The sequence below is a fragment of the Notolepis coatsorum genome (assembly GCF_963971535.1).
Source record: "Notolepis coatsorum genome assembly, chromosome: 15".
Taxonomy (NCBI): domain Eukaryota; kingdom Metazoa; phylum Chordata; class Actinopteri; order Aulopiformes; family Paralepididae; genus Notolepis; species Notolepis coatsorum.
In genome coordinates this window covers 82,898,248-82,913,419 of record NC_140179.1, presented here as the reverse complement: position 1 = coordinate 82,913,419, position 15,172 = coordinate 82,898,248, and the positions used below count along the sequence as shown (strand labels likewise).

The 15,172-nt window shown below is 45.3% G+C and overlaps 1 protein-coding gene across 2 annotated transcripts in view; it reads right to left on the bottom strand.

The window, feature by feature from the left end:
• Nucleotides 1-15,172, bottom strand: part of LOC311241763 (uncharacterized protein) — an 85,399-nt gene that overhangs the window by 33,533 nt on the left and 36,694 nt on the right. Inside the window, exons 13-14 of one of the 2 annotated variants that reach the window (XM_084330667.1) lie at nucleotides 9,353-9,595; nucleotides 4,919-6,896 (exon numbers count right to left, since the gene is read on the bottom strand). The exons of the other annotated variant lie outside the window; for it this stretch is intronic. Coding sequence (XP_084186793.1) covers nucleotides 5,926-6,896; nucleotides 9,353-9,595 — 1,214 coding nt within the window. The 3' untranslated portion in view covers nucleotides 4,919-5,925. Of the gene's footprint in view, nucleotides 1-4,918; nucleotides 6,897-9,352; nucleotides 9,596-15,172 lie in introns of those variants that run through there. 2 annotated transcript variants of the gene reach the window in all.

The following is a 15,172-nucleotide window of genomic DNA, read 5'->3' as shown; positions in this document are numbered from 1 at the left end:
CCAAGGGCCTCGTCCCGCAGGAGGTCATCGTGGACCCTCCGCTGCCAGTGTAGAGGCACTTTGGCCACGGTGTGGCATGCCTTGGGTGTAGCTGCGGGGTCCATGTGCATCTCGATAGGCGGCCCTTCCATGCATGGCAATGCCCGATGAGGGCAGGTGTTGAACGTCGACGAGGCATATCTCCCGAGTAGCCAACCTTTCATCCGGCTGTTATTCTCTGGCGTACAGGGGAACGGCAGTGCCACGGGGCGCGCAGGGGGGACCGTGTGCTGGGGGCATGAGCACTGTGCGTCCTGGGGGTCACCTGGCCCTACGCAGCCGCCGTTGGTTGACCTCGTAGCATTGACGGACACCGGCTGGTCTGGCGTGTCAGCCGTGTCAGGGCTACGCCTGTCCCTGGGCCCCCCTGTAACGTCGTCCGACGGGAAGTTCATAGGCAAGAGGCCGAGGTTGAGCAACGACTCGTAGGAGAGGAACATGGCCCGGACTGAGCTGCTCACGTATACCATGGAACAGTAACGCACCCCCCACTGCAGGTCGTCGAGAGCCTAGCGAAGAACGCTCCCTCAATGGCTATGGGGGATCGATTGGCGGCTGACAGGCTGAGGCTGACGGGTCGCAGGTCGTCCTGCGCGAAAGCGCAGGCCAGGAACTCCTCCAGAGACCAAAGGTCCGACTGCGCGCCAGTGGCTGCGACGGCAGATATCCGAGCCCCGTTGGCTGAGCCCCGGTTGCTGGTGCCATCCCTCAGTCCGACTGGCATGTCCACCGAGATGGTGATCAGTGCTCGGGGGTGGTCTCTCAGCCTGGCTCGTTTCCATTCGCCCTTGGAGAAGATGTGGTGCTCGAGTCTGATAGGTGCAGGCCTGTTGACACAGCCATGCGACGTAGGGGCGTGGCGTCGGCGATGGCTCCCGCAACGTCGGCCAGGGCGGGCTCCAGCTTGCACCGATGAGACCTGGGAGATCAGCTCCGACCCCACGGCAGCCTGTTGACCGTCGGATGGTGGCTGTTGACGCCTCTGTGGTCGGCGGGCCCTGTAGCAGCCGATGCACACCTAGTGAGGCTTAGGATTCCACCCGCGAGGCCCCTCCGTGAAAATGTTAAAGACGCTCTTGCATTCCGGGCATCACGCTCGTTTAGCCCCGTCCGCAGGGCTCGGGCGGGGCTCGTCTGTGGAGTCGTCTTAAGGCGCCGGAATGACAACATGGCTGACAGGGAGGACGACGGGAGAGCGTTACAGGCCATCTCCTTGTTCTCGACGAGCGTGATTACCTCGTTAACTGGCTTGACCAGGATGTCAGTCGTCCCCAGCGCCTCGCGGCGTATGTCAGAGTCATAAATGCCATTGAGCAGGACATCGCGGACAATGTGGTCGGTGTAGTCGACGTTCGCACCACACACGCATGCCGCACTATATGCGCATGTCTCTGCTTTGCCCCGCACTCTGGCAGCGAGTGCGCGGAATGTCTCGTCTCGTTCCTGGTGTAGCTGAAGTAGCTCGGTGCGCAGGACACATGTAGCGACCGGGATGACAGCCAGAGAGCGCATGACGGCGATCAGGTCCTGCAAAGGTCCGGTAGCGGCGCCGGCTTTCAGCAAGCACAGGCCCGGCGCACTGAAACAATTGGACGGGGGCCTGGGCATCCTCTATGCCTGAGCCGGTGCAGAATACGTCCCAACGTCGGATGAACACGTTCCTCTATTGACACGCCCACGTCAGCCCTGGGCCGATCGAGTCTCAGGCCGCGAGGGGCTGGGGCCTGGGCCGGCGCGGCCATGACAGGCGCTGCATGCTGGTGGGCAAGTCCATGATTGTTCAACATAGCAATGGCGAGTGCTTCAGACACATTGCCGGATGTGAACTCGATTGACCGTAAACCACAAGGGGCGCTACCGGGACTGACTGCTCAAAAGCAGCTCCGCGTGGTCCCCCTCTGATCTTCGATCTGCCCCGTCATTTCCAAACGGAAATGTAGGGGGCCCTCAAGCTAGCAGATTCCTTAGCAAGAGCAGAGCTCGACTGCCGCCTGGCGGAGACGTACTCCCTCCTGTCTGACCACATACACGCTGTTATGCTGTTCGGACAGACCAGGGCGTGCCGCTCCCCAAGACAGCGTTAAAATGCTCGGGACCAGGCACCGACTTCCCTTCCCCAGTACGTTAATTGTATCAAAAAACAGGGGACAGACACTTACATTTATAACCTATACATTGGGGCTGTAACTGGCCTGCTTCGCCAAAAGAAAGGACTGGATTCAAAATCGGCCTCTGTTTGGCCAGGGCTGTCATAGCTGCGGGCTCTGATAACAGAGCTAGGTCCGTAAAACCTGAGAACGGCTTTGGGGGTATTGATAAGACAAGCCCCAACCCATCGTTTCTCCCCCATCTGGAGATAGGAGAGACCCGGCCCCTCGTAGAGGCCCTTGGCACGGGATTTCCATACAGAACATGGGAAAAAACACCTGTCGCTACATTCACCTCTTTGAGAGGGAGACGACGCTAGTTTATCCCGCAGAGCCAGATACATTTGACAGTGTGAGCTGGGATCTTAGCTGAGCCGCCCGACAATTTACCAGTATAACCTCCTCTCGAATTAATTCAGAACTGGGACCCTGTGACGACATTTAGACGGGACCCACACACAACCCCACTCATTTTGAGTCGGCGGGTATGGGGGACCCTCCCCTCTGCGACAAGCAGGATATGTTAATATCTGCTCTGACGCTGAGGACGTCAGTCTGTCCGGACAGGGGGGGGGGCCTCACGCACATACGTCATTATGTCGACGCGTAAGGGGATTCCCCTTAGTGATGAGCGCACCTGCCAAGGCTCACGCTTATTACACGCACTCGTCAGGATTTAAAAAAAAATTGTATCCACTTTTTCAGTTTTTTTTCTCCCATCCCAATTTAGTTGTGACAATTCCCCCGTCCCGTCTTGATCGTTGCTCGCATGTGCCCCCCACTGGTCGCTCGTAGGGAGGGTTGAAGAATCTATCGCATTTCCCCTCCGATACACCACTTCTTTTCACCTGCCAGTGCGGACTCTCATTAGCGAGGTGTAACGTGTGGGAGGCTCACACTACCCTCGACATCTCCTGTCCTTGCTGTGCAGGCGCCCTGACCGACCTGTAGGAGTCGCTGTTTACAACGACCAGATTACCACCCATCGACTCCCCTCCCGCTGACTCTGCCAATTGAGTCAGTATGACGGCCGGCCCAACGCTGACAGCCGGATTCGATACCGGTGTCTCACGCGTTGGTGACGAGCGCTTAGACCGCTGCGCCACCCAGCCGCCCTAGGATTTCACAAAATGTATATAGTATACCCAAAGATAAGGATTTATATCTTCACCCCCCCGGACAACCTCATGAAAGCAAAGATATACAAGGTGAAACTGGAACCTCTAGGAGCATTGTCTTAGCCCTGTGTTGATTTATAAGTGAAAAGCATATGCAAAGCATATGTCCCCTTTATCGCCTGAAACACCCAACACGAAAACCAACCACCATCCGTGGGCTCGGAGGCTACGTTGTTTAAAGACTTGCACACGAGAGACCCACGGCTCCATTTCACAAGACAAATAACCGCTGCCCGCTTACTTTTCTTTATCAGAAAAGGTAACAGGGCCTTCACTTGTCATTTTGTTTGAGGCATACATTAAACACATTAGTGAAATTTTACAAAAACCCATATTTGCAGGTGGGGGGGGGGGGATCACAGGGCCTGGTCCCACAGCCGTCACATACTGCCGAGGGGGTGGGAGGGATTCTCCAGGATAGCAGCCAATTCGCAATGAGGGTTTAGTTTAGTTTATTCGGATCCCCATTAGCCAGGCATAGGTATGGGGGACCCTCCCCTCTGCAACGAGCAGGATATGTTAATATCTGCTCTGACGCCGAGGACGTCAGTCTGTCCGGACAGGGGGGGGATGCCTCACGCACATACGTCATTATGTCGACGCGTAAGGGGATTCCCCTTAGTGATGAGCGCACCTGCCAAGGCTCACGCTTATTACACGCACTTTTTTTTATTATCCAAAAATCCATATTTGCAGGTGGGGGGATCACAGGCGGTTTAGGCCTGGTCCCACAGCCGTCACATCCTGCCGAGGGGGGTGGGAGGGATTCTCCAGGATAGCAGCCAATTCGCAATGAGGGTAAAGGTGTAGAGATGCTGCTATGGCATTTTCAGTAGGAAAACCATATTTATACAAATTGTTATTCAATATATAATATTTCTAGGGTTTAAAATACATCTGATGGGGATCTTCAAAGCCTTAGTGATGCAAAACACACATATTCATTTATTCATGAGCACAGTATACACCAGTAATCTTTTTCCAGATCGAGTGATGGCATGAATTACTCGAGGGGTGAACAAGTACTCGTTTAGGGAAATCTAAACGCAATAACAATGCACATACATGATTCTCAATACTTAGTCGGTCAAAAAAGTTAGTTACCATTTGTAATAATTACATTACCTCCACTCTCTCTGCAGCAGGTCTCTCCACTCATTTCTTGAGAACGTGTTATGGTACAGGATGTGTTCTTTGGGTTTGGGTCCATGTACTGTAGCACAACTAACATTAACGGTTAAGCTAGTCACAACTTCAGCGCGTCCATATTAATGGTATATGAACACTACGCAAAGTGGGTGACATGTTGTTGGCACATTTTGGAAATGCACAAACATTCGATCTTTTAGATATGGTAACGTTACTCGTTTCCAACTCTGTCTTCCTGCAACAACTCACACCTTGCAGGATTTCAGAGTGAGATTTCTGTTTCAGTGGCAAAAACAAGCACTTTTAGTGGTAACCAACTTAAAAATACAAAAAAGGACAGTTAAAAGTAGAGGTAGAATCTTTATTCGAGTACCTTTTACATATACGTGAAGTTTGTCCTCTGCATTCAACCATCCTAACTACTTACTAACTAGCAGTGGGCAGCCACAGTGTGGCACCCGGGGACCGACTCCAGATCTAATACCCAGCATGCATGTCTTTACATTGTTTTACACTGTGATCTGAAACTTATAATTCTACACTACAACCACTTTTTATACTCCAAAAAAGGGCCATAAGGATAGTTCACATTGCAGGTTATCGTGATCACACAAACATATTATTTTTAAAGTAAAAAACATTAAGGTTAAATGATCTTGTGGAATTTAAAACGGCACAATTAATGTATAAAGCAAAAGGTAATGTACTTCCAGGAAACATTCAAGAACTGTTCTTTGATAGAGAGGGGGGTTATAATCTGAGGGGAGAACTCAATTTAAAAGTTCTTAGTGTACGCACTACCATGAGAAGACACTGCATCTCAATATGTGGAGTGAAACTGTGGAACAGTCTGAATGTGGTGCTAAAGCAATGTCCAAACATGAGACAATTCAAACTGATGTATAAGGAAATGATGTTCACGAGGTACAGGGATGAGGAAGGGACTTGATATTCACGGGCGTTTACATTTTTATTTTATTTCTTTCATGTTTTACATATGTTTTTATTTTTAATTCTTTTGCATATTTGTTTTGAAATGTTTTAAATTGGTACACTCATTTGAGTAGTGGAAAAGGGGTAGGATTAAATAAGTGTATACTTCTTCCTACTCCTTTTCGAACATGTAAATTGAGTTATGTTTTGCTTTTGTTTAGTTATTTATTTAGTTTGTATTTATTTACATGTTCGAAATAAAGATTTCAAATCAATCAAATCAAACTTCCTCCACAGTAAACACTAAATGAATCTAGTTTCAGGCCGCTTGTAAATACAAGAGCTTGTCCACATTAGTTTGTGGCTAACTAAGTTATCCAGTGTGTAGAACAGGATTGTGCTGAGAAAGGACTCTATTGACAACATTATTGGCTACTGGGCTAGGGTTCCAAAACTGTAAACTATCCCTTTAATGCTGGTTATCTGTGAGTGCGCAAATGGACTCCCATGTTATCCTTTCGTGCAAATCTCTTGCCGCACTTAAAACACTGGAAGGGTTTCTCTCCTGTGTGAGTTAGACTGTGGCCTTTCAGCCCACTCTGACTATGGAAGCATTTCTCACAGACAGGACAGCGGTACGGACGTTCTCCTGTGTGATATCGCTGATGTAATTTCAGTCTACTTAATGTTATGCAACACTTTCCACAAACATCACAATGATAAGGCCGCTCCCCTGTGTGCTGGCGTGAGTGAACCAACAAGCCCCCGGCGTGACAGAAGCCCTTCCCACAGTCACTACACAGATATGGTCTCTCTCCTTTATGCATCATGAGGTGCATTTTTAATGTGCGATTAAGTGTAAACTTCTTTTCACATAATGTACAGGCATATGGACACTCCCCAGTGTGAGTGCGTTCATGAACTTTTAAAGCGCCTTTAGTTCTATGGGCTTTGCCACAATAGGAGCAGAGATGAGGCTTATGGCCAGTATGCATCTGGAGATGTTTCTTAAGACAAACCTCTGATTTGAATTTCTCCTCACACTGGTCACACTTGAATGGCTTCACCAAGCTGTGAACAGTATTTTTATGTTGTTTCATATCCCAGTTGCTTCCAAAACTCTTCCCACACTGAGGACAGGGGTGTTTCTTGGTTATCTTGAACGGCTTCACCAAGCTGTGAACAGTATTTTGATGTCGTTTCATAACCGATCTTTTTCCAAAACTCTTCCCACACTGAGGACAGGCGTGTTTCTTGGTTATCTTGGTAGAACAGCTGTTGGGTCTACAGGATGGTAGGAGGTCTTCAGCTCCATCTCCTGTAGAGTCCTGGATCCTTTCAGCCCCTGGATTTCTGTCCTTTCTCCTGAGGTGGCATTTCACCTTCCTCTCATTATTAACTGGGACCTCCGAGCAGATTTTCTCCAGGACGAGAAGGTCCACTGGCATTTCTAAAGACAGACAACACCACAAGAGAAACAGGGTTACTTATTGTTTCTCCAGTGTCATGTACAGACTAACAGTGTCATGTACAGACTAAAACAGAAATGCTCCATCTTGTTGATCCTGGGACCTAAACAGAGCTAACTTGAGTTCACTAGCCCTCTTGTAATGAGGGAGGAACCTACCAGAAAAAAGACCTGCTACTGTACATATTTTCTGTCTGGATCATAGAGATATATAGAGTGCGCACTTCTAGAAAATCCTCTTCTTCAATGAGGATTATTTGTGCCAATGTTTTTATGGTGGTAAGGCTTGGCATTGCCTTCCATCAAGCTAAACCACATGCAAATGTGGCCTTTATGACCAATGTAAATGGATGTTATCTCTGGCATTTTTTTAAACTGGTCTGCAAACTTATGGTGTCCTTGTACCCGTCTAACAGCTGGTATATCAGCTGGTCTATCAGCTGGTCTATCAACATGCTAACAAATAAACAAACAAATAAAAAGTGACCCATGCATTGGGGTAAATGTGGCGGAAGCTGAAAACCAACAGTTTATAATAAATATGTTATTCTCACCAGTGTAATAATAAAGTTATTCTGTATTATAATAATATGAAGTGTTATTATGTATAATAATAATAATAATACATTTGTTATGTATTATTATAATGATTAAAGGTGGCATTCTGTATTATAATAACTAATGTGTTATTGTGTATAATAATAATAATAATAATAATAATAATAATAATAATAATAATAATAATAATAATAATAATAATAATAATAATAATAATAATAATAAAAAAGTGTTATGCATTATTATTATTATTATTATTATTATTATTATTATTATTATTATTATTATTATTATTATTATTATTATTATTATTATTATTATTATTATTATTATTATTATTATTTATATTTAAAAAGAAATCTTTTCCCCCCTCCTTTTTCCTCCGTTTTTCTCCCATCCCAATGTTAGTCGTTATGCCAATTCCCAATCCCCTTCCTGGTCGCTGCGCACCTACCCCCCACAGTCGGTCTGGGAGAGTGGAGGCTATCACGTGCTTCCTCCGACACACATCTAGCCAATCAACCGCTTCTTTTCACCTGGCAGCGCGGACTCTCACTGAGCGGGTGTAACGTGTGGAAGGATCACACTACCCCCCTTAGATCCTATCCTCGCTGAGCAGGCGCCCCGACCGAACTGTAGGAGTCGCTGTTTACAACGACCAGGACCCACCATCAGCTTTCCCACCCCTAACACTGCCAATTGTGTTAGTATGAACGACCAGCCAAGCTGATAGCAATGTGGAGAGCTAGGCTCGAACCCAGCATCTCCTGCATTGGTGGCGAGCGCCTTGCCCACTACACCACCTAGCCGCCCCCAGAAAAAATATTTTTATAATTATTATATATATATATTTTTCTTAATTTCTTTATTGCAGGAAAAGTAGTACATACATTTACAATCGTCATTATACATTTTCCATCTTTTCTTCCCCTTTCATTTCCCCTTCCCCTCCCTCATACCCACCCCATCCCCCCCACACCGAGATTTTTGAAGACACATCTGCAAAACAATTATTATATATTTATGATAATTATTATTATTATTATTATTATTATTATTATTATTATTATTATTATTATTATTATTATTATTATTATTATTATTATTATTATTAAATAGAATAACTTTCTATAGGCTTGCCGTGGTAGTCAGTGATACTGGTGGCATTCTGTGTTCAGGCATCCACTGAGTAAATTAATTGCCTACTGCCCCTTTAACAACTTATCCTTGTTAAGTTTCAGTTTCACTTGTAGAGAGGATTTAACTTCACGAGACTGAATACTAGAGAACAGATGACATGTTACAACAATGGCAGAGGATTATTTGGATATAAACACAGTAGCAGTTCAACTGGAGAGGAGCTCAGATGATCAGTCCGGAAAAGTATGTTTCTTTTTTTTCTTTTCTTTTCCTGTTAGAGTCCGGCGGGGGAGAATGTTGGTGTGTGTGTTGGCGACGCGTGTGTGTGTCTTTCCATTGGTTTCATTTGGTTAACATTATTGGGCGAACAAGAAAACGAAAGAAAACTGTACAATTGTAATGACCCTGCAGCTGTTCCAATGTAAATGTGCCTTCCTCCGTGAACTTTCGCCCGCTCTGAAGTTGGACTCGGTGTGCCCGGCCACGCGTGCTGTTCTCGCACGGAACCCGCGAGTGCCTGCATGCGCGACTGGTGTGTTTGCGCTGTGAGGCGTATTCATCGTATGGCTGCACGTACCGCACCGTGACGGCCATACCGTAAATTTGCGGGACGAATACACGTACCATTACACCCCTAGTTATTATGTATTATTAAAGGTGATATTTTGTATTATTATTAATAATACATGTGCTATTATTATTATGTATTATAAAAATAATGATAAATGTGTTATTCTCACCAGTGTCAGTTTCTGGAGAAGACAGAGGTGCCCTCAGTGGAGACGGTTCTTCCTCCTGCTGTTGCTGCTGGAAGTTTGATCCCACAGCCTCATTAGACCCTTCATCAGTCCCCTCCTCCTCTTCTTCATGGGTATCTCTCTCAGACGGCTTGTTTTCTTCCTGCCACGTCTTTCTCTCTTCCTTCTCTCTCCGTCTTTGCAATGATCCCTCAGCTCCCTCATTTAGCTGGTTTTCCTCTAGAGCTGTGGGATATAGAAGAAATGTACTCAGAATCATAATCATAAGCTATTTTAGTTAATTTTCAACGTGCGATTTTCTAAATCACTATGGCAACAGATCAAAAAGTTTGAACCTGGTCTAGTTTAGTTTAGGTTTAGTTCAGTTAGCTGGATAAACCATGGCCACGCCCTCGCAAAGAAATGCCAGCTCCCTTCCTGAAATAATTCTCACAGTCTAGATCCCATTATACCATTCTGAATTATGTTTGTGCTTCGTTTTTCTAGAGGGGGCTTTTGAAATGTAAAATAATATACCTAAAATGCTGATAATAAATCATATTCAGCCTATGGATTTACTTTGTTCTAAATAATGCACGTCATATATACGGCGCTCGCGAGGTGCGATATACACACTATGTGGTTATTTTAATAACGTCGGAGCATTGCAAATGTGAATCCCGCGGGGATGTTTTTAATTAATTAAATCTATCTGGCGTTTGGCTCCGATTAGTTTCATATTCTCGGCTGTGGATGTATTTGCGCCCGGATTGTGTTTCATTCAAGCATAAATTGAAGCGTCTTCATGTGTGGATTGTGTATATGAATTACGACTAATCTGAATATGTGGATTGTTGAATTGTGTCACTCACACGTTATTGTGATATTGTAACTGGGATTAAAATGTTTGAGGAGATGCGCTGTTTGACGGATTTGATGACGTGGATGTGACTTGAGAAAATGAATGAGCAATTGCAAGCCTTTGACGTTTTGATGAATGCATTTGAGAAAATGCATTTATCTGTTCAAGCACTGTTAGTGTTATCTTATGATGAACAAGAAGGTGATTAACATGACTGGTGTCACTGGTATAAACCAAAGGTTAATCAATTCAATGCATGTATGGATGATGTCCGAAACAGATTAAAACCTGATTAATAGTGAAACTGTATAGCCTCCAAGCCTCTCTGACACGTTATTTCGGGGGTCGCGCCTTGAAAACTTTGGGAACCATGTATTTATATAGTACATGATACCTAAGCACATACAGTACAGATATCCTCATAAGTATCTATTAATTCGTATCAATTAGATACTCTTTGGGCTTATTTTTGTCTACTTATTCTGAAAGAGCTGAAAAAATTCTTTTCGCTAGCAAGATCTCATTCGATTATTCATTCCATTAAGCCTACTGCCAGCAGGCACATTTAAAGACATATAATCTGATTGATTGGGGTAATGAGGGATTTAAAATTAGCCTATAGATTATGCATTTTAACTTGTCGGCGAGGTTATTGAGCCGTACTGTATTGTACCCATTCTGCAATCTGTTAAAGTTTTCAATCAATCAATCAATCAATGCCGTTAGGATTTCGGCGATCGACACCTGTTGTCTTTTCAGGTGAGGCGGCCGCGCGCAATTATCCTGAGTATCAAGTCTGGTTCGAATTAACGAGACTGAATCAGCGTTCGAGGAACAGGGAAAGCCTGTATTCAAACATCGGGTTAATTGAATCTGGATAATGGGACTTTTGATCGACTTAGTTCAGGGGTCAGCAACCTTTACTATCAAGAGAGCCACTTTTCCCCCGTCCCACAAAATAAAATGCTCAGGGAGCCGCACAACCTATTTACCCTTAAAATGAAGGTAACACAGTGTATAACGTTTTATATATCCCCAAGCATACCCCACATTTAGCATAAAACACCTGACAATTGCATACCCAAAGTAATTTGCAATTTATTATACTTTATACTTATAGCACACAGTTTGTTGCATTAATGGGAGGAGACAAAACACTGGTGTCTGTAGACCGACTTTGAAATAAAACCCTGAACTATGCAGCTCTATTCCTTCCCTTATTTGTGGAAAATCTATAAAATAAAAAGAAAAATTTTCGTTGTTCGCAAATTTCACACCACATATCAGGCATACAGGTAAGCCTTTTGTTGACTAAATATCTTAGTTGATGAAATATTTATAAAAAAAAAAAAAAAAAAAAAAAAACCTGACTTAGTTGAACCAGGTACAGGGAATAGGGCCCTGGTCTGGTGTGATATCCACAGCAGGGGTGTTGTCCTCAAACCGCACATAGAAGGTGTTAAGCTGCGGCTGGGTGGCGCAGCGGACATTGCGCTCGTCACCAACGCAAGAGACACCGGGTTCGACTCCGGCTGTCGGCGTTGCCTCCGGCTTGGGCCAGCCGTCATACTAATTCAATTGGCAGAATTAGCGGGTGGAAGTTGATGGGTGGTAATCTGGACGTTGTGGACAGCGACTCCTACAGGTCGGTCAGGGCGCCTGCACAGCAGAGACAGGAAATGGCAGGGGTAGTGTGAGCCTCTCACACGTTAAACCTCGCCAATGAGAGTCCACGCTGGCAGGTGAAAAGATGTGACAGGCTGCCTCCTCATGTACCGGAGGCGACACGTGATGCAAGGCTTCTATCCTCTCTAAACCCGGCCAGAGGGGGGCATATGCGAGCAACGTTCAGGACAGGGGAGGGAAGAATTGGCACAGTGGAATTGGGATGGGAGAAAAATAGAAAAAGAGGAGAAAGAGTGGATCAAAAAAAAGAAGGTGTTAAGCTCCTCTGGGAGGGAAGCAGACACCTCGACGGAACTGTTATTTTCATATTTCATTCATAGTCTGTGGTTGTTTTTTGTCCAGACCACATGTTTCTAGTGTTAGAGCCATGGTAGTTTGACTCTACCTTGTCCCTGTATTGTCTCTTTGCAGCCTTGATTGCCTTTTGGAGCGGTGATTATTATTATTATTATTATTATTATTATTATTATTATTATTATTATTATTATTATTATTATTATTATTATTATTATTATTATTATTATAATAATTGGGGTTTAGTATTACATTATTATTATTATTATTATTATTATTATTATTATTATTATTATTATTGAGGTTTAGTATTACATTATTGTTATTATTATTGGGGTTTAGTATTATATTATTATTATTATTATTATTATTATTATTATTGAGGTTTAGTATTTTATTATTATTATTATTATTATTATTATTATTATTATTATTATTATTATTATTATTATTATTATTATTATTATTATTGTTGTGAAGGGCCAGATTAAACCGAATATATATATTTATTTATATATATATATTTAATTGTATTTGTATATTCTCTAATATTCCCTGATATCCCTTGTATATTCCTTGTACAATATGCATTGAATATCCATTCTAGCCTACTGAACATCCCATAATAGTCTCCATTCTACTATTGGTCGAGACCTTGGTGCCAGGCTGCCATACCCCTCAGACCCAGTTCAAACGTACCGCTCAACATGTACGAACAAGTCCTAGTTCCGCGTAGGAATCTAGCTACCGCACCACTAATGGGACTATTTGTTCATAGTGCGTATATATACTGCGCTACTAAAGTAGGACTTTCTTTTCAGTCCAGTTTCTTACCCTCCAATAGAGTCACAGACGTAAAGCCTCCCCGCGACGCCACGTGTGGGAGTAAGGCCAAGTTCGCCTACCATCGGTATTGAGACATCGTGTATATTAATATTTGAATAGTCATATTTGGCACTATATCGTCGAGTTGGACGTAGTCTATTAAGGTAATAATAGTCTGTTAATATATAGTGCTTCGTGCGGTGAGAATACTACCGTAGTCAGTACCCCATCGTTTCGGGCAGAGAACTGGCTGCTTATCCAGGGTGGTTGACCCCACGTGGAGCTGCACCCGAGGAGCCCCAGAGCCGACGAGCGAGTGGACCTGTATACCGGATTATTCTACCGACGACAGCCCGCCTTCCCAGGCACGGATTATGCTTTGTATACGTTGATTATTCCATGGATAAAGACCCCCGACACTGCCGTGTGTTGGAACCCCCCCCCCTGGAGAGGACGCAAGGTGAGGAGACGCTCTGCAAGACGAGGTCGCTTCACGTCTCTCCCCCGTGGACCGGAGAGAGCCGGCTCACAGAGAGTCCACCTGCTTTCATCTGTGGTCCAAGGATCGCCGGCGCATTGAACGGCACTACAGTGGGTTCACCTGGGATACCCTTGGCCGGATGAGGCAGCCGGATTCTACCCCCCCCCCCCCTTCCTACTCCTGTCGGCTTACAAGCGACCGGATTAACCCCCCCTAGTGTATCCAGCCTATAATCATTAAAGTATCATTGCTTTTATTCCTTAAACTATTCCAGGTCGTATATGCACCACCTGCGCCTTCAGAGATTGGACATTCTCTATTGATATACCGACGAATACTCTTGCCATAAAAGTGCATACTAATTCCCATTCATAAATGTGATTGATTTGATTAAGTGCTTGCTCTACACACCATCGCTGTGTAGAAATAAAGACCTATTTCTAATTCGTACATTTGTGTTGGATCCGTTTCATCTACGTGACAGTGTTCATCATAATATATTTATGCCGAGTACTGGGTGGCCGAATATAAAGTACAAAGGTAGTGGTAGTAAGTATCATATCTAGTAATACAGTCAGGGAATTGTACCCCTCAGTTACAATTGGTCCTTCGAGCCGGAGGGTAATTAGTGTAATATTAATATAGTGTTATTAATATTGAAATGGCCTATGATGAACACTCCACGAAACGATCCTCCTAACCAACGCCCGCAGCGCGAACGACGGCTCCCTCAGTACTTAGAGGCTTACGCTGTCAGTCAACAACCTAGTCTTCTACTAACAGTAAACGCGGTAAAACTAGAAAGTAAAAGTATGTCTAACCCCAACGCCCAGACTACCCCGACCATAGAGGCCCCTACGGGTTCTAATGTAACTGACCAAGTTCACGGTGGGGACCAGTGGGAACCAGACATGACTTCACACCCCGCCAGTACTGAAGAAGTAGTCCCCGATGAGTCCCGGGAGGAATACAACGCTACCGAGAGAGAACTCGGCACGGAAGAAGACGGGAAGAGCACCGTGGAGATAGAGCTCCAAGGCTCCGCAAGGAGTACCCCGAGGGAAGGCTCCCCTATACAACCGCCTTCCCCCAGCGAGGCAGAGAGGACCCTACAGCAGGCCTTCCTCATCAGCCTGAACGCCGCTGCTGAACGCGACCGACTGCAGATCCAGCAGCGGAGCGAAGAAGAGCATATACGTCTAGAAATAAGACGCATTCAGAGGGAAGAGAATGTGGCCCGAGACCGAGCAGACAGCCAGCGAGCAGCTGCTGGTGCTCTACGGGACGCAGAGCGCGACAGACAGCAAGCGCAACTAATAGAACAGCTGATCAGACGGACAACACCCTCTCCCTCCGCCAGAGGCTCCAGGAACTCGTCTAGACACACCCCCAGGGCGGCATCCCCTAGCCGAGTAAACAACCCTGAACTTGACCAACAGACGAGGTCTATACCCCCCACAGACCACCTCCCCCCACCGGTCCAAGCGAGACCTAGCAACCGGGAAGGAGCAGCATATCCTGTGGAGAGGCTAAACCAGAGACTACAAGCACTGGATGACCTAACTGAAGACGAAGAGGAAGAGGAGGAGAACCACGCCCGACGACAGCACAGTACTCTACCGGACCAGGAGGTCCGGTACAGCCCAGGCTATACTCCCGCGGAGCTGCGCTACAG